The following is a 21,656-nucleotide window of genomic DNA, read 5'->3' on the forward strand; positions in this document are numbered from 1 at the left end:
TTCAGAAATTGCTGATGCAGGTGTCATGAGTATTAGTTGCAGTATAACATTTCTGTTTTTTAAGGTGACCCAAGCCCACCTTTTGTATGCAGTGATGGCTCTCTGTTGCAGGCTTTGGAGATAATAGGTGATTTATTCATTCAGTTAATATCCTGTTACACATTTACACACTGTGTGTAATGGGTACTATTCTAGAGGCTGGGGTGTATGTGTAAAACAAAAAATTCTTGTCCATAGAAGCTTGCATTTGAGGGAGACTGGTGGGATACAGTTAAAAGTGGTATGGAAGAAAAATAAAACAGAAATGGGGAGTGTCAGAGGATGTTGCAATTTTCAACAGGGTGACAAGGAAAAGATTTTGTTAGGAAGGTGACATTTTGTAGAACTTCTGAAGGGAATTAGCTGTGCAGTTTTGAGAAGAGGGTATAGCAGATGCAAAAACCCTGAGACAAGAATGTACCTGGCATATTGAAACAGCACAAGGGTAGAGCTGGGATAGAATGAACTCGGGGAAGAGAAGAAGGAAATGAGATTGAGAGAGATAAACAGAACCATATCTTGTAAAACCTGGAAGATCACCGTCAGGCCTTTTCTCTGAAGATACAGAGGTTTTTGCAGGGTTTGAGCAGAGGGTTGATAAGTTCTCCGTTCTGTATTTAAAAGTTCACTATACATCTATTAGTACGGCTAAAATTTTTTTAAAAAGAATTCCAAATATAGACAGGAATGTGGAGTAACTCAGTCTCTCATACATTGCTGGTGGGAATGTTAGATGGCACACTCATTTTGGAAAATGTCAGTCTGTATTATTTTATAGTTTGTCAGTTTCTTTAAAAGCTAAACGTACGCTTACCAGACAACCCAGTAGTGACATTTATGTCAGAAAAACAGACTGAGATCTATATAGAAACTTTCAGTTGGGTAAATGATTCATTAAACTCTGATGTATCTATACCATTGTAGTATCATTACTGATTAGTAAGAACTCTTGGATAAGTCTCATGCTGAGTGAAAAAAGCAATCTCAAAAATTTAAACTGATGGTTCCATTTCTATAATTTTCACAATGACAGAGTTAGAGAACAGAAGAGTTGCCAGGGGTTAGAAAGCGAGAGGAAGGAGTATCTGTAAAGGATAACTGCTGTGATGCTCTTTATTTAATCATGGACTAGATATGAATCTAGCTGTATGAATCTGCATATGTGATAAAATTGTGTGGAACTATACACATTTGTAAAACTGTTGAAAAGAAAGGTCTCTGAATTGTGTCAGTTTCCTGGCTTTAATATTGTACTGTAGTGACGTAAGATGTTACCATCAGGGGAAACTGGTTGAAGGGTACACAGAACATCTCCAGATTCCTATGAATTTATAATCATTTTAAAATATTTTAAGAGGATTATTTTGGTTCCTATGTGGAGAATCGAGGGTAAAAGTGAAAGGTAGACCAGTTAAGAAAAGCAGCTATTGCAGTAAATCAGAGATTGGTGATAGCATGGACCAGGGCAGTGGCAGTGGATGTGATGATAGGGTCAGAATCTGAGCCATCAGCATATATTGACAGATTAGATGTGGGATAGAAGGGAGAGAAGAGTCCAGGGTGAAAAGTTTTTAACCTGAATGATAGGATAAATGGAATTACATTTAAGGTAACAGAGGAGGAGGAGGATTCCATGGGAAAACAGGTTTTGCAGTGAATAATTAGAGTTTTAGTTCTGAAATGTGTTTCAGGTGATCAAAGAGAGATGACTGGTGAGAGGTGTGGGCTAAATATAGGTCGGGATATCAGAGATGCTGTGTGTGAAGCCACAGACCAGAAATAGTCATCTGGGAATACTTACTGATAAGACAAGAAGCTCAGGAATAGCTCTGGAGCACTGATATTAAGATGTTGCCGAGAAAGACTATAAAAAAGCTACATTTTCATATTTTTTGTTATATTTCCCTTTGTTTACTGAAAGAAGACACTGAACCTAATTAACTGAAGTTTTGGAGACAGTGCTGGAACAGTCAGGCATTACTCAGGCCCTTTTGCTCACACTACAAGTTACGGTCATGCTTTGCATGAAGGTCAAGTAAGGTTGCCTCTTGTCCTTGCTACTATTGGGGTGGCCAAAAAGTTTGTTTGTTTCTCCATACAATGACTCTAGTAGCACTTAGTTGTCTTTAACTTCATTGGAAATAATTGTGTTGGATTATATTGTTATCAGTGTGCGTTTTTTAAAAAACTTAGCCAAATTGGTGAATTTTTGTGAAGCCATTTTAATGTTGAAGATGGAAGAAAAAAAGCAACATTTTCAGCATATTATGTTTTATTGTTTCAAGAGAGGTGAAAATGCAACTGAAATGCAAAAAAAGATTTGTGCAGTGTGTGGAGAAGGTACTGTGACTGATTGTTTCAGAAGTGGTTTGCAAACTTTTGTACTGGAGACTTCCCGCTGGATGATGCTGTTTGGTCAGCTAGACCAATTGAAGTTAATAGCGATCAAATCGAGACATTGAAAAAAATCAATGTTATATACCACGCAAGAGATAGTCAACATACTCAAAATATCCAGATCAAGCGTTGAAAATCCTTTGCACCAGCTTGGTTATGTTAACCACTTTGATGTTTGGGTTCCACATAAGTTAAGTGTAAAAAAACCTTCTTGACCGTATTTCCGCATGTGATTCTCTATACTTAAACGTAACAAAATTGTTCATTTTTAAAACAAATTGTGACGGATGATGAAAGTGGATACTGTATGGTAATGTGGAATAGAAGAGATCTTGGGACAAGTGAAATGAACCACCCATCAACCACACCAAAAGCTGATCTTCATCCAAAGCTGGTGATATTGTATATGTGGTGGGGTTGAAAGAGAGTCCTCTATAGTGAGTTCCTTCTGAAAAACTAAATAATCCCAAGTACAGCTCCCAGTTGGACCAACTGAAAGCAGTGCTCCAGAATTAGTCAACAGAAAATGGATAATCCTCCACCAGGATAACACAAGACCACATGTTTCTTTGATGACCAGGCAAAAACTGTTTTAACACCTTGGCTGGGAAGTTCTGATTCATCTGCCATATTCACCAGACATTGTACCTTCGGATATCTGTTTATTTTGGTCTTTATGGAATTATCTTAGTGAAAAAAACTTCAGTTTCCTCTAAGACTGTAAAGGCACGTGGAACAGTTCTTTACTCAGAAAGAAAAAGTGTTGGGAAAATGGAATTGTGAAATTGCCTGGAAAATGGCAGGATGTAGTAGAACAAAACAGTAATATGTTGCTCAATAAAGATCTTGGTGAAAATGAAAAATGTGTCTTTTACTTTTACTCAAAAACCGAAGGAACTTTTTGACCAACCCAATACTATTTTGGTAAGAGCTGTATTTTTATTTTTCTCCTGTGTACTGAGCATTGCATTGAATTCTAAAAATTAGCAAAGGCGAATAAAACAGTCCCTATCCTCAAGGACCTTACAGTCCATATTTTGTAAAAAAAAGTAGAAAGCAAATATTCAGTAAAGAGTTGTAGATTCTATTAAAGAAATTTGTCTGAGGTTGGTGGGTGAGGCAGTTCAAAGACAGTAGTTGCTTCTATTTACATAATTAGAAAATATTTCATTGAAGGAGTTAACTCAGAAGAGATGTTCACCAGAATAGGAGTCTAGATTGAAAAGTAGAGACATTTTAGTCAGAGGAGGAGTAGAAATTTGCAGAAACACAAAATAATTGTATGTTAAAAAGAGTAATTTTGGAAATTCTCAACTGCCAAGGGCCCAGGTTCAATCCCTGGTCGAGGAACTGAAAATCCCACAGACCACACAATGTGGCCAAAAAAAAAAAGAGTAATGGCACTGTGGAGGGTATCTTAAATAAGATACACTTATTTATTATCTTTTTTCCTCCCTTCAGCTACGGCTAATAGACTGGGGTCTGGCTGAGTTTTACCATCCTGGCCAAGAATATAATGTCCGAGTTGCTTCCCGATATTTCAAAGGTCCTGAGCTGCTTGTAGACTATCAGGTAAGAGAAGGGCAGATGAAAGTTTTGTCCTATGTTTGTTTTGCGTGTAATTTTCTAAAAATGTTACTTTGTGTTTTGAATGGGCCATTTTTGCACATCCATGACTGTCCCTTTTATAGGAGGGTCAAATATGAATCTCTTCAGTTCGTCTACCACAACTTTTGTGTGTATTGTCACAATGTCAGTAGAGTATAAATAAATCTGCATTTGATCCTAACTGAAGAGAAAGACACTTCTAATGAGAAATTCTAGAGCTTGTTTTAGAATTGAAAGAAGTTCATGCTCTGTCCTAGAAATTTCTTTTCTGGTATAGCACTGAATTCAAAGAACATTTTATACATAAAAATATTCTTTACAGCATTATTTATAATGGTGAAAAACACTGTCCTACTATAGAGTACACTAAAGATTAAATTCTGAAACAGTCATGCTGTAAAATAATGGTACACATTAAAAGGTTTCCATAAACTTTGTTTATGGGTGTTCTTATATAAGTGAAGAAAGTAACTCAAAATACTATATACAGACTTCAAATGAGAAGGTTAGAGAGTATAAGTAGAAATGCATAGAAGGAAAGACTGAAAAGAAATATAAAGATACTGGTATTTGGACCTTAAAGTCAATGGAGTGGGATTTGTTTATTTGTTTTTCTATTTTTAAAAAAAGAGCTTTTTTAATTTGAAGTGACAAGATTCATCTTGTCATTTCATGTGTGATGACAACGTTTTCTTGAATGCAGATGTACGATTATAGTTTGGATATGTGGAGCTTGGGTTGTATGCTGGCAAGTATGATCTTCCGGAAGGAGCCATTTTTCCATGGACATGACAATTATGATCAGGTAATATATGTTGTTCCTATTGGGAAATTTATTGATGTACCCTAGCAATGGCCAGATCTGCTTACTTCTTAGAAATTGCAATGGATCTTGCTAAAATAAAAATGCCTAACCCCTACCTGAGAGCTATTAATAAATTAGAATCTCTGAGTGCAATAATTTTCAATTAATGGCTTGTTCAGTTAATGATTCCAGGGCCTTGTGGAGGTACTGTTGCCTTGTTTGAGCACAGTGATTTAATGTGAGATAATGTAAATTGTTGTGAAAGTCACTCAGTTATGTCCGACTCTTTGTGACCACCTAGACTATACAGTCCGTGGAATCCTCCAGGCCAGAATACTGCAGCAGGTAGCCTTTCACTTCTCCAGGGAATCTTCCCAGGCCTTCCACATTGCAGGTGGATTCTCTACCAGCTGAGCCACCAGGGAAGCAAATTCACGTGAAGTTGCCGTAATTAATACAGAGAGATATAGTATCTTTTACCCAGTTTCCCCCAAATAGAACTTTTTGCCAGCTATGTACAGGATCACAACCAGGATATTAATACAGAGATCAGAAATCCTTTATATGCTCTATTGTAGTCAACACCAGCTTCCCCCTGGCCTTCACACTACTATGTTGTAATCTCATTTCTGCAATTTTATCATTCCAAGAATGTTATGTAAATACGACTTTATGAAGTCATATTTACCTATGATTAACATATTACAACTCATATGAAAATGACTAATGACTACTCTTCATATCAGTTGAAGAATACCGGGTAAATTCAGTTAAAATCAGCAACTTTTTGTTAGATGCCAAGCAGGTTTGAGGAATATAGGAAAAAAGTAGCCTTCTGCCCTGCAAAAGGTTTTTCACAGTCTTACCTAGTAGGAAAACCAAATGTATAAGAAAATAAGTTATAGTCATAAATGTTGGTAAAAGTGTAGATAAGATACACAAAGGCAGTTATAATGCGAGTGAGTGGTCTGATGAAGTGGAGAACTTTCCAAAGGAAGTAACATCTTCAGCTAGGCTGTTGCGGTGTGGCGGGGCAGGGGGGTGGGGGACAAGACTTCACCACAGGAAAGTTCAGTTCAGTTTAGTCGCTCAGTCGTGTCCGACTGTTTGTGACCCCATGAACTGCAGCACGCCCAGCCTCCCTGTCCATCACCAACTCCTAGAGTCCACCTAAACCCATGTCCATTGAGTCGGTGATGCCATCCAACCATCTCATCCCCTGTCATCCCCTTCTCCTCCTGCTCTCAATCTTTCCCAGCATCAGGGTCTTTTCTAATGAATCAACTCTTCGCATCAGGTGGCCAAAGTATTGGAGTTTCAGCTTCAACATCAGTCCTTCCAATGAACACCCAGGACTGGTCTCCTTTAGGATGGACTGGTTGGATCTCCTTGCAGTCCAAGGGACTCTCAAAGAGTCTTCTCCAGCACCACAGTTCAAAAGCATCAATTCTCCTGTGCTCAGCTTTCTTTATACTCCAACTCTCACATCCGTACATGACTACTGGAAAAACCATAGCCTTGACGGACCTTTGTTGGCAAAGTAATGTCTCTGCTATTTAATATGCTATCTAGGTTGGTCACAACTTTCCTTCTAAGGATTAAGTGTATTTTAATTTCATGGCTGCAATCTGCAGTGATCTTGGAGCCCAGAAAAATAAAGTCTGACACTGTTTCCACTGTTTCCCCATCTATTTGCCGTGAAGTGATGAGACCGGATGCCATGATCTTAGTTTTCTGAATGTTGAGCTTTAAGCCAACTTTTTCACTCTCTTCTTTCACTTTCATCAAGAGGCTCTTTAGCTCTTCTTCACTTTCTGCCATAAGGGTGGTGTCATCTGCATATCTGAGGTTATTGATATTTTACCTGGCAATCTTGATTCCAGCTTGTGCTTCTTCCAGTCCAGCGTTTCTCATGATGTACTTTGCATATAAGTTAAATAAGTAGGGTGACAATATACAGCCTTGACATGCTCCTTTTCCTATTTGGAACCAGTCTGTTGTTCCATGTCCAGTTCTACCTTTTGGTTCCTGGCCTGCATACAGATTTCTCAAGAGGCAGGTCAGATGGTCTGGTATTCCCATCTCTCTCAGAATTTTCCACAGTTTATTGTGATCCACACAGTCAAAGGCTTTGGCATAGCCAATAAAGCAGAAATAGATGTTTTTCTGGAACTCTCTTGCTTTCTCCATGATCCAGCGGATGTTGGCAATTTGATCTCGGGTTCCTCTGCCTTTTCTAAAACCAGCTTGAACATCTGGAAATTCACGGTTCACGTATTGCTGAAGCCTGGCTTGGAGAGTTTTGAGCATTAATAGTGTGTGAAATGAGGGCAGTTGTGCAGTAGTTTGAACATTCTTTGGCACTGCCTTTCTTTGAAACTGGAATGAAAACTCACCTTTTCCAGTCCTGTGGCTACCGCTGAGTTTTCCAAATCTGCTGGCATACTGAGTGCAGCACTTTCACAGCATCATCTTTCAGGATTTGAAATAGCTCAACTGGAATTCCATCACCTCCACTAGCTTTGTTCGTAGTGATGCTTTCTAAGGCCCACTTGACTTCACATTCCAGGATGTCTGGCTCTAGATGAGTGATCACACCAGTGATTATCTTGGTTGTGAAGATCTTTTTTATACAGTTCTTCTGTGTATTCTTGCCATGTCTTCTTAATATCTTCTGCTTCTGTTAGGTCCATACCATTTCTATCCTTTATTGAGCCCATCTTTGCATAAAATTTATGTTCCCTTGGTATCTCTGATTTTCTTGAAGCGATCTCTAGTCTTTGTCATTGTATTGTTTTCCTCTATTTCTTTGCACTGACCACTGAGGAAGGCTTTCTTATCTCTCCTTGCTATTCTTTGGAACTCTGCGTTCAAATGGGTGTATCTTTCGTTTTCCCCTTTGCTTTTCGCTTCCTTTCTTTTTACAGCTATTTGTAAGGCCTCAGACAGCCATTTTGCTTTTTTGCATTTCTTTTTCTTGGGGAATGTCTTAATTCCTGTCTCCTGTACAATGTCATGAACCTTCGTCCATAGTTCATCAGGCACTCTGTCTATCAGATCTAGTCCCTTAAATCTATTTCTCACTTCCACTGTATAGTCATAAGGGATTTGATTTAGGCCATACCTGAATGGTCTAGTGGTTTTCTCCACTTTCTTCAATTTCAGTCTGAATTTCGCAGATCAGTTCGTGATCTGAGCCACAGTCAGCTCCCGGTCTTGTTTTTGCTGACTGTATAGAGCTTCTCCATCTTTGGCGGCAAAAAATACAATCAGTTTGATTTCGTTGTTGACCATCTGGTGATGTCCATGTGTAGAGTCTTCTCTTGTGTTGTTGGAAGAGGTGTTTGCTATGACCAGTGCGTTCTCTTGGCAGAACTCTATTAGCCTTTGCCCTGCTTCATTCTGTACTCCAAGGCCAAATTTGCCTGTTACTCCAGGTGTTTCTTGACTTCCTACTTTTGCATTCTAGAGGGAAGGAACCAGGTTATAAAATAGTTTGTTTTTTATTATTGATATGTTCACATTTGGTAGTAATTTAGGGAATGTTGTAAGGAAATCCATTCATGCTATGCAAGGAAATTTGAAGTAAATTGGTGTAATATTCATACCTGCAGCCATGATGGTCCCATTTTGTTAACTTGATCATGGTTTATTGTTGATTTAATCATGTAATATGCTTTTGGTATGGGTTTTGTCTTGTTTCAATCCTAGTTGGTGAGGATAGCCAAGGTTCTGGGGACAGAAGATTTATATGACTATATTGACAAATACAACATTGAATTAGATCCACGTTTCAATGATATCTTGGGCAGGTAAGTCATAAAACAAAATTATGCATCTGCGCCATAAGCACTTTGGATGTAAAATGATACTTTGGATTCCCAAAATAGTTAATGTTCTCTTTGCCTGCAAAGTGTCTGTGGTCCACTGCTGCAGGATGCTGCATAGGCAAGCCTGTGATGAAAGCTTTGGATTGTATGGCCATTTTCCCAGATTCACTAACAGGAGTCTGAGTGTGGAGGTTGTAGGCAGAGGATCCCTCACCTTGTAGAGTCTAATAGAAGGGTTGTAGTTGAGTCAGAAATCAAAATCTAGATTTATGTTGCTTCTGTAGATGACAAAACCCCATCTAAGAGAAAGAAATAATCATAGAAAGGGCATGTTTCAGACTGATTTACAGACAGTAGATTCTAAAAGTAGTGACTAGACCCAATACTAACTCATTCATCACTTAATGGGAAGAGATAGGCTTTCTTGTTACAGAGGCTTTTGGGGGCCAAGCAGTAGAGATGCCAGGAATATGGGTGGGGGTTGGGAGGAGGCCAGCCAGCCCAGCCTTCTGTAACCTGAATTATGTCTGTTTCATAAGATTGTCTGGACCCAGCTTTCCCTTTTCTGCAACACTGCCATTTCCAGTCTCTCCAGTTAGCTCTTGAGTTTTGACCTCTGTTTGTGATTGGCTGGAATGCTAGCCACTAAGGAAAATGTAGGACTGAAATGTTGGGTTTCTCTCCCCCGGGGTCCATTTCTCATTCTCCCTTTTGGCTCTGCAGACATTCCCGTAAGCGATGGGAACGCTTTGTCCACAGTGAAAACCAGCACCTTGTCAGTCCTGAGGCCTTGGATTTCCTGGACAAGCTGCTGCGATATGACCACCAATCACGGCTCACTGCAAGAGAGGCCATGGAGCACCCTTATTTCTGTGAGTCCAGCTGTTCAGTCCACAGAGCCTTGCAGGCCTGCCCAGCAGACTGTACAGAGTAAAGGAGAATATATGCTGTGAAGAAAACTCTGGACCCACAGAACACAATTGGAATCCCAGCCTCCCTTACTTAGCTTGCTGCAAAGTTACTTCTCCCACAGTGAGCCTTGGTCTCTTCAATACGGATAGTGATGGCAGTTGTCTTGCAGAATTGTTGAGAGGATTCTTGTCTAACAGTACCTGACACATGATCATCCCTAAATAAACTTCTTTTCTTACTATGTGGGTGACAGTTCTCATTGCTAGTTTGGAGTGGTTGGATTAGAACATACAGCCCTATGTCTGTCCTATTAATCATTTGTTGGAGAGAGCTAGAGAGGCTTGAAAGTCTAATTATATGAACACCTTGATCTAGGTTTGTGAATATAGCTAACTGCCGTCTTGAGTGAAAATGCCACTTAGCTAGCTCCGCTGCATCCTCACTGTGATGTTAGCTTTAGTATCGGGTTGTTCCTTGGGGAGTGGTGGGATGGTGTTTCAGTGAACCAATTATATTCCTGCTCAGTCTCTTGTACTTGAAGCAGACTGACAAGCTAATCGAGGTGGAGAGTGAAGTCTGTGGTCATAGCAGTAACTTGATCAAACCTGTAGTTTCGGCCCATTTGGCACCATGCTTGACCAACTGCAGTAAAACTCATTCATTCTCATAATATAATACTGAAAGGTAGGGTAGATTGTATTGTCTTGTTAAACTATAACAGGATTGTTTTTGTTTTAAATTAGCTCTACTGGGACTTCCCTGGCAATCCAGTGGTTAAGACTCTGTACTTCTACTACAGGGGGCACAGGTTCAATCCTTGGTTGGGGAACTAAGATCCCACATGCCATGCAGCATGGCCAAAAGTAAATACCTTTTTTTTTGTTTTTTAGAAATTAGCTCTACTATGGTTACTTCATTTTCCTACCATTTACTTTAATAGTTGGCCTTTGTCACAGTTTTAAGCAAAAATAGTTCTATTTTATATTACTTGTTGATTTCATAGTGAAGGTAGTTGACACCTCAATTCTATTATTAGGGGAATAATATAGAGTCTAAATAAAATGTAAAGAATCAGGATAGCTGCTATAAGACCCTAGACCATTAGTTCAGTTCTTCAAGCATAACAGAACCTAACATTTTTGTCTCTTTTTCTAGACACTGTTGTGAAGGACCAGGCTCGAATGGGCTCATCTAGCATGCCAGGGGGCAGTACGCCTGTCAGCAGCGCCAATATGATGTCAGGTCAGTGTCATTGGTAAATTTCTTTTTTTTTTTTTTTTTTAAATGTATATATAGAAGTCAATTGTCATTCTTAACTTTGCTCCTTCTTTGTGGCCTGATATCTATGGCTCTCCTCTATAATGATTACCTTATTAACATACTGACTTGTGTGGTTCTCTCCACCAGATTTCAGGATGCTTTTGAAACCTATTTTCCCTTAGTAGTTAGAGCAGGGGTCCCCCAACCTCTGGGCCACAGAATAGTACCTCCTGTCAGATCAGCAGTGCCATTAGGTTAGAAATAAAGCACACAGTAAATGTAATGTGTTTGAGTCATCCCGAAACCATTCCCCACAACCCCAGTCCATGGAAAAATTAGCTTCCGTGAAATCAGTTCCTGGTTCCAGAAAGGTTGGGCATCGCTGAGTTAAGAGTATCAACAGTCTCTTTGAGGCCAGAATCACAAAAGTTGTTTGGGACTTGAAAGTCTCAACAAGCCATGAAGAATGAAGAGAGATCCTTTCATCTCACAAGTTAAAGTGGCAGTAGGTGATGTGGTACTCATCACATGAGAAAATGAGGGAGAGGAGAGATGGGGTTTGTACATGGGCACATGTGTGTATAAGAATGGTTCTTTTTTCCAGAGCAGCTACAGGGTGCCTAGTAAATTACAGTGGTTTGTGTGCAATTACTTTTTATTGTTGTTGAGTCATTATGATTTAGAGTGAGTTTTTACAAAGGAGAAACCACAGTTACCCAAAAGAAACCATAGGCCTGTCCCCTAAGAATTATATACATGGGCAGCATCCACATGGGTCCTCTTGTGAAAGTACCTACTCCAACAGCTTCAAAAAATTGCTGTTGTCTCAGTTTTTTTTTTTTTTTTAAAACTAGCTGCCTTCTAGAGTTCAACCTCTGGGTATCATGCAAGTGTGCAAAATGATAAATACACAAGGTTACTCATTCTAGCCATATTTGTAATCAGAGAGCATTAAAAACAGCTCCTTGTAGAATAAGGAATTGATAAGATGAATTATGGGGCATCCTTTCAGCAGAGTACTATATACTCAGAAAAGAACAAGTGTTCCGTCTTCTTTTGTAGCTTCAACTCAAAGGTGTAATGTGAGGTGAATAGAAGCAAGATGCCGAACCATGCTCAAGACTAGGAATGGGCAAAAACATAGAATCAAGTTCTTATATGTGATTCTTATATGCATGTTTTTATAAAATTCAAGTAGACCCATAAAATATTTCTGGAAGGATACACCGCCAAAAATAGTGCTGTAAGTTGGCCAAGTTATAGGATAAGGGAGAATTCTCACTGTATCCTCTTTGCAGTTATTTGAGTCATGTAACCATATTACCTATTCAGAAAATATATATAATATTTTGAAAATTTAAAGAACTAGCTGACTGAGTACAATGTAGCAGATAATATGATCAAGAAAGTAAATGGAAATAAATCCTAAAACACTGTTTTAACTTAGAGATGAGAAATGATCCTCTCTGCACTGGCTGACTCTAGGCACAGTGGCCACGAGCACATGAACTTTGACTCCAGCCTTCTGCTGTTCAATATGTAGTGACTAGCCACATGTGGTTATTTAAATTCACTGAAGTCAAATAAAATTGTAAAATCAGTTGCTTAGTTTAGTTACACATTGCAAATGCTCAGTAGTCACATGTGGCTAGTGACTGTCATGTTAGTACAGGTTACAGAGCAGGTTTGGTTGGACAGTGTTATCTTAGTCTTGGGTTGGAATCCAAGCATACATAGCTGTACATGCTTAGTTGTGCACCTTGGACAAACTGCTCAAACTCTCCAAACTTAGATTTCCGTTTCTGTCTTCTAAATTTATTGGAACTTAAATTTTAATTTGTGAGGATTTAATTTGAAATTAATTTGTAAAAATTAAGGCGAGGCCTTCAATAAAGAGAGTATTTATTGTGTCACTTTTGAGATAGGTGCTTTGAAAAACTGGTGACTTAAGAGTTCCCGTGGTTGGTGCTTCTAGCTCACTGTTGGCTGTTTACTTTCAGGGATTTCTTCAGTGCCAACCCCTTCACCCCTTGGACCTCTGGCGGGCTCACCAGTGATTGCTGCTGCCAACCCCCTTGGGATGCCTGTTCCAGCTGCCGCCGGCGCTCAGCAGTAACGGCCCCTTCCATCTCCTGATGCCTGAGCAGAGGTTGGGGAGTCCACTCTCTCCCTTGATGCAGCTTGCGCCTGGTGGGGAGGGGTGAAATACTTCAGAAGCACCGTGTCTGAACCGTTGCTTGTGGATTTATAGTAGTTCAGTCATAAAAAAAAAAATTATAATAGGCTGATTTCTTCTTTTTTTTCTTTTTTTCTTTTTTTTTTTTTTAACTCGAACTTTTCATAACTCAGGGGATTCCCTGAAAAATTATCTGCAGGTGGACTATTTCACGGACAAATTTTTTTTCTCCCCTTTCAAATTCAGTTTCTCATTACTAAAGATCAAAGATAAACCAGCCTCAATTCCAGCTGCTGTGTTTGGGTGGAGATTTCTTCCCATGCTCACCATTCCTCCCCTAACCATCCCACACTCTGGGGGGGTTGTACTTCACGCTCTTCTCCAGAGATTACAAAAATGTAGCTTCTTCGAGGGAGGTGGGAAGGAAGGAGGAAGGGAGGACCCAACCTATAAGAGCAGTACACTGTTAGTCACTTATATCACTTTACTCAAAAAGTGCTTCAGTGGGGTTATCCTGGTGAATCTAGTGGAAATATGTCTTAGTTACATTGAGATGCTGAAAATCTACCCGAAGTGCAGACACGTCCTGAAAACTTCTGTGCAGTTTGAATCATGTCTTATTGACCTAACCTAAATCCAGCTCATTTATAATTTAGTTTCAGTTTAGTTTAAAACTGTAATACCATCCCTCCCAGATTCCTTACCTTGGTCCTCTGCCCTTTCATCTCCCAACATGCTCTATAGCTGGTAGGAGGGGAAAGGTAAAATCTTTTTCAGTTTTCTTTTGACTTGACCCTTTTGAATTCAGTTAGTTATTGGGCATAACTTATTGCTTTTTACAAAAGGAAAAAAAAACATTGTCTATGTAGGTTTCATGCTAGCAACTCTTTAAGAGCTAATGAGAGATGTGGCCACTGAAGTTTATTTTCAGCTTTCTACCTTCATTTCCTCCTACCTTCCCCTTCCCTCATATGCCATCCAATGAGAAGACCTGCCCCTCAGGTTTATAAATGTATCTGAGTGGTAGGAGCAGAGCCACTATCTCCAGTGAAACTGAAATGGTAGACCTGTAATTGTGGGAAAACTAAACTCTCTTGTTACAGCCCTGCCACCCCTTGCTGTGTGTATATATATAATACTTTGTCCTTCATATGTGAAAGATCCAGTGTTGGAATTCTTTGGTGTAAATAAACGTTTGGTTTTATTTATCAAGGTTAGATTTAAGTTCCCTGTGTAAAGGTCTCGCTGGGTGGGTGTCTCACGTTCACATCTGAAGGGCCTGCAGCCCTGTACCATGGAGGCTTCCCAGTGCCCCCATTTTTATACACCCCTCGTTCAACCCATGGTACCGGGCAGGGCAGAGAGGCCTTAAAAAAGCACCACAAGCCAAAGCGTCTCTGGGGATTAAGGATCCTTTGCCATAAAATCATTTTGTGTCTCAGCAGTGCAGGGATTGGGGATGGGAAAAGTCGCAGTTTTTGTGTGTTTGTGTGTAAAGTGGATTTTCCACTGTAATCCAACCACCTAAGTTTATCAGGTGCTTCACTGAGGAAGCCTAGTTTTTTAAGCACAATAGCAAAACCATCAGCTCTGTATTTTCTCCTGTTATTCCATTACAGTAGCTGCTTGTGGGGACTAGGAAAAATTCTTCCAACATATTTTAAGACCTGAAGTCTTAGTTCCCCATTCTCCTACCTTTATAGATTTACAAGTCTTTCTCACCCGGGTCGCAGAGATAAGCATAATTGTTTGAGGAGTTGAACTGAACTTATCTAACTTTGTAACCCATCTTGGCTCTAGTAACTTTATCAAGGTGGTGGCTTTAGTGAATATAATGGTAAACTTAGAGAAAGCTAAAGCCTTCTTTTATAATGTTTCTCCACCATAGGGAAAACATTCTGACTGTGTGGCAGGGTGATTTTCTTCTTTGTGGCCACGTACGGTGGATATTTATTGTTCTTGATCCTTTTTTGCCCTAGAATGCTGTAGGGGGTTACCATGTTGAATCTGCAGAAGCTCAAAGTGCCGGATGTGCCAGAGATGCAGTCTGTGATTTCATTTGCACTGGATTATGATTTGAACAGGACTAACAAATTCTTTCTTCTGAGGTGGGGAGGAGGGTTGTAAATCAAGATTTTATATCACATCCTTGTAGCTCAGAGAACAACCTAGGTGTAGCTGAGGCTGATGTGGGAAGCTGCAAATAGTTGGACCTCCTAACATGCATCAGACCTTGAAGGAAGCTGAAGGTGAATGCAGAGGACTCTGAAATGCTACCCAGGAGCCTTTTAAAAGAAATAGAAGTTTTTAAAATGCTACTTAAGGAGTCACTGCAGAAGCATGAAAGATTTTAAAAAGACCCAATTGGGTGGGTGGGAGGGACAAGGGTTTACAGAGTAACAACTTCTGTGTTGTTGTAAATTACCTCATCTGTATACCTTGTATTGGGACACTTCATTTCTCAGCACTACCTGTTTGCATTGATTAGATGGCAGGATCTGGAATGCCAATCTCAGACAGTTGTGTTGGCAGTTACTCTGAAAAAAAAATTTTTTTTTAAATATTTTTTTAACATTGTTTGAAGTGCCCCTACCCCCAGTTTTAAATTTGAAGTCATAAGTTTCCCCTCTCCACCTCGACGATTTATTGGTTGTAATTGTATTGTTATTGGTATAATGAAAACATAAATTGTGCTGGGAAGAAGTTGTGCCATGAAGGTCTTTAATTTTTTTTTTTTTTAAATAAAAAACATTTAAACAAATGAAATGTCCCTGCAGCCTGAGCAGTATGCTTCTCCTACCGACACCGTGTGTTATAGATGCCTTAGTTCTCATGTGCTTTGAATTTAATACTGGGTTGATGGCAGTGTGAAGAGGGATGGATTAAGGTTGGTGGAGGAGCACTGAAGTCTAGGAATTTTTAACATGGAGATACAATGAAGAAAGCATGATGTTGTTAAACAGGATTGGTTTCATTCCTGCCCTTGTTACATACTTGGCTACTTGGCAAGTTACTTCTGGATCTGTTTCATCATCCATAAAATGGAGCCTCTGCTGCTTTGGGATTGAATGAGAGTAAATGTCAAGCGTCTGGCACCTGTTAAACCTAACTCCCCTGGCCCCTTGTACGGAGAATTAGTCCTTGGCCCTGACTTTGCAAGTAATTCACAGTGTGACTTCTCTCTCCTCTGGCTCTGTCTTGGGACGTCTGTGTGTTCAGTCAGGGGGAGACTGGATGAGATTTCTTCTGCGCTGCTTTTCAGCTCTGACACTGATTTTAGAAAGTTTGAGTTGGTGCATAAAGGCCCATAGAGACAGTGTGTTAGCAGAAAAGACCAGTGTTAGTTAATGGCAGTAAGCCCTGTGGAAGACTGGTCTTAGAGATACCTCCCAGTGTGGGAGGCAATTTGCAGTCTTGGAGTCTGGAATGAAAGGTCCACTGGTGAGCTTATGGGAACATGTTTGGCAGCTTAAATAGAAACTATGAAAAGGCCAGTAAAGAAGTGAAATAGAGTTGGGTTTTGTTGTTCATTTGGTAAGTCGTGTCTGCCTCTTTGTGACCCCATGGGCTGCAGCACACTAGGCTTCTGTGTCCCTTGCCATCTCTTGGAGTTTGCCCAAGTTCATGTCCATTGAATTGGTGATGCCATCCAACCATCTCACCCCCCTTTTCTGCCCTCAGTCTTTCTCAGCATCAGGGTCTTTTCCAATGTGTCATCTCTTTGCGTCAGGTGACCAAAGTAGTGGAGCTTCAGCATCAGTCCTTCCAATAAGGATTCAGTGTTGATTTTCCTTTGGATTGACTGGTCTGATCTCCTTGGTGTCCAGGGGACTCTCTCAAGAGTCTTCTCCAGCACCACAATTTGAAAGCATCAGTTCGTTGGTGCTCTGCCGCCTTTATGGTCCAGCTGTGACATCTGTACATGACTACTGGAAAGACCATAGCCTTGACTATATGGACCTTTGTCGGCAAAGTGATGTCTTTGCTTTTTAATACACTGTCTAGGTGTGTCATAGCTTTCCTGCCAAGAAGCAAGCGTCTTCTAATTTCATGGCCTCAATCACCATCTGCAGTGATTTTAGATGTCACTGCTTCCACCTTTTCCCCTTCTATTTGCCATGAAGTGATGGAACCAGATGCTGTGATCTTAGTTTAATACTGAGTTTTGAGCCAGCTTTTCACCCTCCTCTCTCACCCTTATCAAGAGGCTCTTTATAGTTCCTCTTTGCTTTCTGCAATTAAAGTGTTACCATCTGCATATCTGAGACTTGATACTTCTGGCAGTCTTGAGTCCAGCTTGTAACTCATCCAGCCTGGCATTTTGCATGATGTGCTCTGCATCATAAGGTAAATAAACAAGGTGACAATAAACAGCTGTGTTGTACTCCTTTCTCAATGTTGAACCAGTGAGCTGTTCCATATAAAGTTCTAACTTGCTTCTTGACCTGCGTATGGGTTTCTTAGGAGTCAGGCAAGATGGTCTGGTATTCCCATCTCTTGAAGAGTTTTCCACAGTTTGTTATGATCCACATAGTTGCTTACTGATGTCAAATGAGTATATTCTAGCAACATTATATACTTGAATTGCCATTTATTCTTTCTCATTTAAAGAAATAAAGTTGAAATCAGGAAATGCTGTTATCCTAGATTCCTAGTTTTCTTTAAATGTTTAGTGCATCCATATATTATTAATATTGGGAGTTGAGAAACATAGTTTAGATAAAAGGAACCATTGCATAATATCATGTATCTGAAATGCCTAGGTTAAATGAATGTTAATTTCTACATTATCTCTTTCTTATTTTATCCATGAGACAGATAGGAAGATTAAATTGTTAGAGTGGGCCTATTAGAGGCAGAGGAATATACTTTGTAAAATTAGAACTTCAGGGTGTGGCCAATGACTGTAATCCTAACGTAGTAGAGAACATTATGGATTGGTTGACAGATTTCAAAATTTTTTTATTTCCTCTCAGTCTTTAAATTTCATCATGTTTCACCTGTTGTCAGGTGTGTTACAAGTATCTTGAAAAAATACCTGGTTCTGTCACCATTCCCACTAGCAGATTTCTCCCCTGAGATTAGAATTGGGTTTGAGTAATTGTTTCATCTTTTCAGCCCTTGCACACTTCTCTGCTGGTAATTTCACCCTCCCTTGTGCCTCAGCTTTGAGGACTGTGGCTGATCGTTAGTGGTGTTCATGCTAGGGAGGCTTTCTTCCTGGGACTTTTTCCTGCTTGACAAATGTTCACCAGAAGTCTTTGAAGTAAAGCAGTCCCCATTTCTGTCTTCAAAGAAATGGGTCTAAAAACCATAATCTCCACCATATTTAAAGTCACCTCTCTCTGCTTCCCCCACTGTCATCTCTACCCCGTGCCCGTTTTCCTAGTAATACCTGAACTTGTTATTTTTGTCTCTATCCCAACCTGCATGTAAACTCCCTGATGACCTTGTATGTTTTACTAATCTGTGAATCTGTGCATCCTCATAAAAGCCTTTTATGAGGATGTGGTAATATCCCTCAGAATTGAAGATCAGTGGAGTATCACAGGGAGAATGCTTGGCACCTTGTGTGTGTATACTTAGTGGTGTCCAACTCTTTGTGACCCCATGGACTGTATAGCCTGCAAGGCTCCTTTGTCCATAGAATTTTCCAGGCAAGAATACTGGATTGGGTTGCTGTTTTCTTCTCTAGGGGATCTTCCTGACCTAGGGATTAAACTTGCATCTCTTGCATTGGCAGTCTCCTGCATTGACAGGCAGATTCTTTACCACTAACACCACCTGGGAAGCCCTACCTGGTTCCTAGTAGGTGCTCAATAAATAGTAATTCCATCCTACACTCCCAGTTCCACCTTCTTCCTCCCTCACATACAATAAGTTAATTGGGAGTATTGTTGAATAAGATCTTAAGATCAGAAGAACCTTGTTCAGAGGTTTGCAGCTGTAATTATAAACTATAGGCCAGACTGGATTAACATGACAAAATTTTTATTTAATGTTTGCTTATTTATTTAGTAATATAATGAGCCTTTGGTGAAATCTTAAGTGGCTGAAGGCTGAACAATGATCCTGACCAATTTAGAAGATTTAGATGCCACAAAATCTCTGCTTTCCACCATTTGTATATAATAATGTGAAATTCAGGCTGTTCTCCAAGTAGAACATACATACAGAGGGTGTCACAGGGTAGTCTGATGCTGGAGTCAAACTTAATGTAGACAAGTGCTTTCTAGATTTTATAACCTTACTGTGATTATGTGGTAAATTTTAACTACTGCAAAGAAGTAATCTAGCTGAACTTCACATGCTCTGGTTCTGCTGAGAGTTAAGTAGTACGCTACACAAGAATGTAGTTTTAGATCAGTAGTTTAACCTCTTAAATCCTCACAGATTACTTAAATTATCATTGTAAAACTTTTTAGATGTACCAAGTTGTAAAGGAGCTGTAACAGACCCATGAACCCACCCAAGTCTGTATTACCAATACAAATGAAGCCTCTTCGCCCCTCTTCTCTTCCTCCCTGCCCCAGAGGTTCTAATATTGTTTTCATATGTAAAATTGGAGTCTTAGTATCTATTTTGTAAAATGGTTATTCAGGTTAGATACAAATGCTTGCTACAGTGTCTGGCACATAGCAAAGTTAGGCTGAAGATTCATTTCCACTCTGAATTGTGTGTGATTGTGTAGGTCATGTGCATGTGCAGAAAAAGATGCTGCATAAGCTGTGCAGTGCTGTGGACTTGTGCATTTATTTCTATAGTTTTACAGCAGATGGCTGTATCTGGTTCTAGAAGAAAAGAAAAAAAAAAAAAACCCATGCACTGAATACGACAGGTTTTCAACAGATGCAGGTTGTTTCTAATTTGCATGAAGGCCAGCATTGGCCTGTTTCACCCCCATCACTCTTTCCCTCTAAGATCCTACCACTCTTGCCTCTGAATTTTTCTCTACTGAAAGCCAAATATTTTTGCATTACAACAAATTACAGTCTGGATTTGTCTCCCTGTGGTCATAATCACCAGGGATTCTTAGTGACCTTGATGTAAGAAGCTCTTCCCCAGACACCTCCAGATGGGTGACTACAAGATGGCCAATCCCTTTCTTGGAGAAGTTCTTGAGGGGATTGGGTATTTCTGAATCTGTTTCAGTCTTGCATCACCTGCTTTGACAGAATTTTCTTGGCTCCTCTAATGATAAAAAAGGAAAAGTAGCAGCAGCTGGCAAGTGGTTTCCTGATTTCACCCTATGAGTCAGAGTCTCAGCTATAGATAAACATTTGTAGACTTATCCAGAAAGGGAGCACTTCGCTTCTCTGTTGAACAGTTTTGAGAATTCTATGGTAAACTTCCTATGAAGAAACCTAAATTCTCATAGCTGTTTACTCATTCTGTTCCTTGCTCACCCACTCAACTTCATCCCCTCAGCCCAGAATCAAGGTTACTTATCTACTCATCTTGACTGGTCTTTGCAGAATTTATTTTTTTAATAAAATAAACCCCTCAATAAACATGTGCTGATGTCTGTGAGCCTGGTCCCATGCTAAACACTGGAGACTGGGAGAGATGAGATGCACAACCATGGGGAAATGTGTTACTGTCAAACAGAAAAGCAGAAAACAAATTGTTCCCTAGGGGGGGAAAATCATATTGCTAGTCAGTATAGTGGATTGCTCTAAAGATAGGTACCTACCTCTAAATATGTGAGGGTACTGAGATAATTTACTTTAAAAGTTTCAAAGAAAGAAGTAGGAATATCCAGATGGCAGAAAGGAAGACAGAATTCATCCTGAAGGTAAGTGGGTATTGAAGTCACAGTGGGCCCCAGGACATGTGACTTGGATACAGGTGGGCCTCAGAGGCTAGGGGCTAGGGTTTGAATGCCCCGAGGGGGAGAGAAGACAACCTCAGTGTCTTTGAAGGTAAAAACAAAGAATCCTCTGGCACTTGAAAAGGCTGCCTCCGGGAAAAGAGTTTAGAAGAAAACAAAGTTTAGCTGTAGTTGCTTCTGAAGGGTGTTTGTAATACGATGTTGTAGAAAAACTCCTTAGAAAGAAGTCCTGAACTCTTAGAGAGGGGAGAATGATCAAGAAAGCCTTTGCAGAGGAGGGGATAGTTGGATCTGAGTAGAGAGAGATCCTGCCTTTCAAGCTGCCAGGGCCCACACTTGCCATCAGAATCCATGTGTCTTGTTTAGTTCTGCTTCCCAGAGTGCCTTTGTATAGCTGTGGTTCCAGGATTGCTGTCCAGGTTTCTAACCAATCATTAAAGATAAACTTTCTCTTGCTTTTTTTTGCTCTCTGGTCCTTTCATTATCCTCACACAGATCTCTAGGTCAGCTATAGTTCAACTGATCTAAAGTGGGTTCAGCCAAGCAGCTTAGCTTCAGGTTGAGGATTGATGGGACTGGACTGAGCTCCTGTGTTTGGTTTCAGGCTCCATGTAGTTCCTTCTGGGTCCCATGCTGAAGTTGCAGCAGCTACCCAGGGCATGTTCTTAACGGTGGATGGCTTGGGGCACAAGAGGCCAAAGGACAGACACCAAGCCACAGAGAGATCCAAGAAGCTCTAAGAACATGAAACAAATTTATACACAGAAAACTAGGCATTCCATATTCAAAATGCTGAAA

At 40.0% G+C, this 21,656-nt stretch overlaps 1 protein-coding gene across 2 annotated transcripts in view; it reads left to right on the forward strand.

Annotated features, from left to right (window-relative positions):
• CSNK2A1 (casein kinase 2 alpha 1) overlaps positions 1-15,373 on the forward strand; it is a 56,563-nt gene extending 41,190 nt beyond the window's left edge. For both annotated transcript variants that reach the window (XM_068987798.1, XM_068987799.1), the window contains 6 exons: positions 3,898-4,008; positions 4,748-4,849; positions 8,561-8,661; positions 9,403-9,551; positions 10,747-10,833; positions 12,852-15,373. In XM_068987798.1, coding sequence (XP_068843899.1) covers positions 3,898-4,008; positions 4,748-4,849; positions 8,561-8,661; positions 9,403-9,551; positions 10,747-10,833; positions 12,852-12,967 — 666 coding nt within the window. In that variant the 3' untranslated portion in view covers positions 12,968-15,373. The remainder of the gene's footprint in view (positions 1-3,897; positions 4,009-4,747; positions 4,850-8,560; positions 8,662-9,402; positions 9,552-10,746; positions 10,834-12,851) is intronic.
• Positions 15,374-21,656: the final 6,283 nt, after the last annotated feature.

Source organism: Capricornis sumatraensis, chromosome 15, assembly GCF_032405125.1.
Source record: "Capricornis sumatraensis isolate serow.1 chromosome 15, serow.2, whole genome shotgun sequence".
In the NCBI taxonomy this organism is placed as follows: Eukaryota; Metazoa; Chordata; class Mammalia; order Artiodactyla; family Bovidae; genus Capricornis; species Capricornis sumatraensis.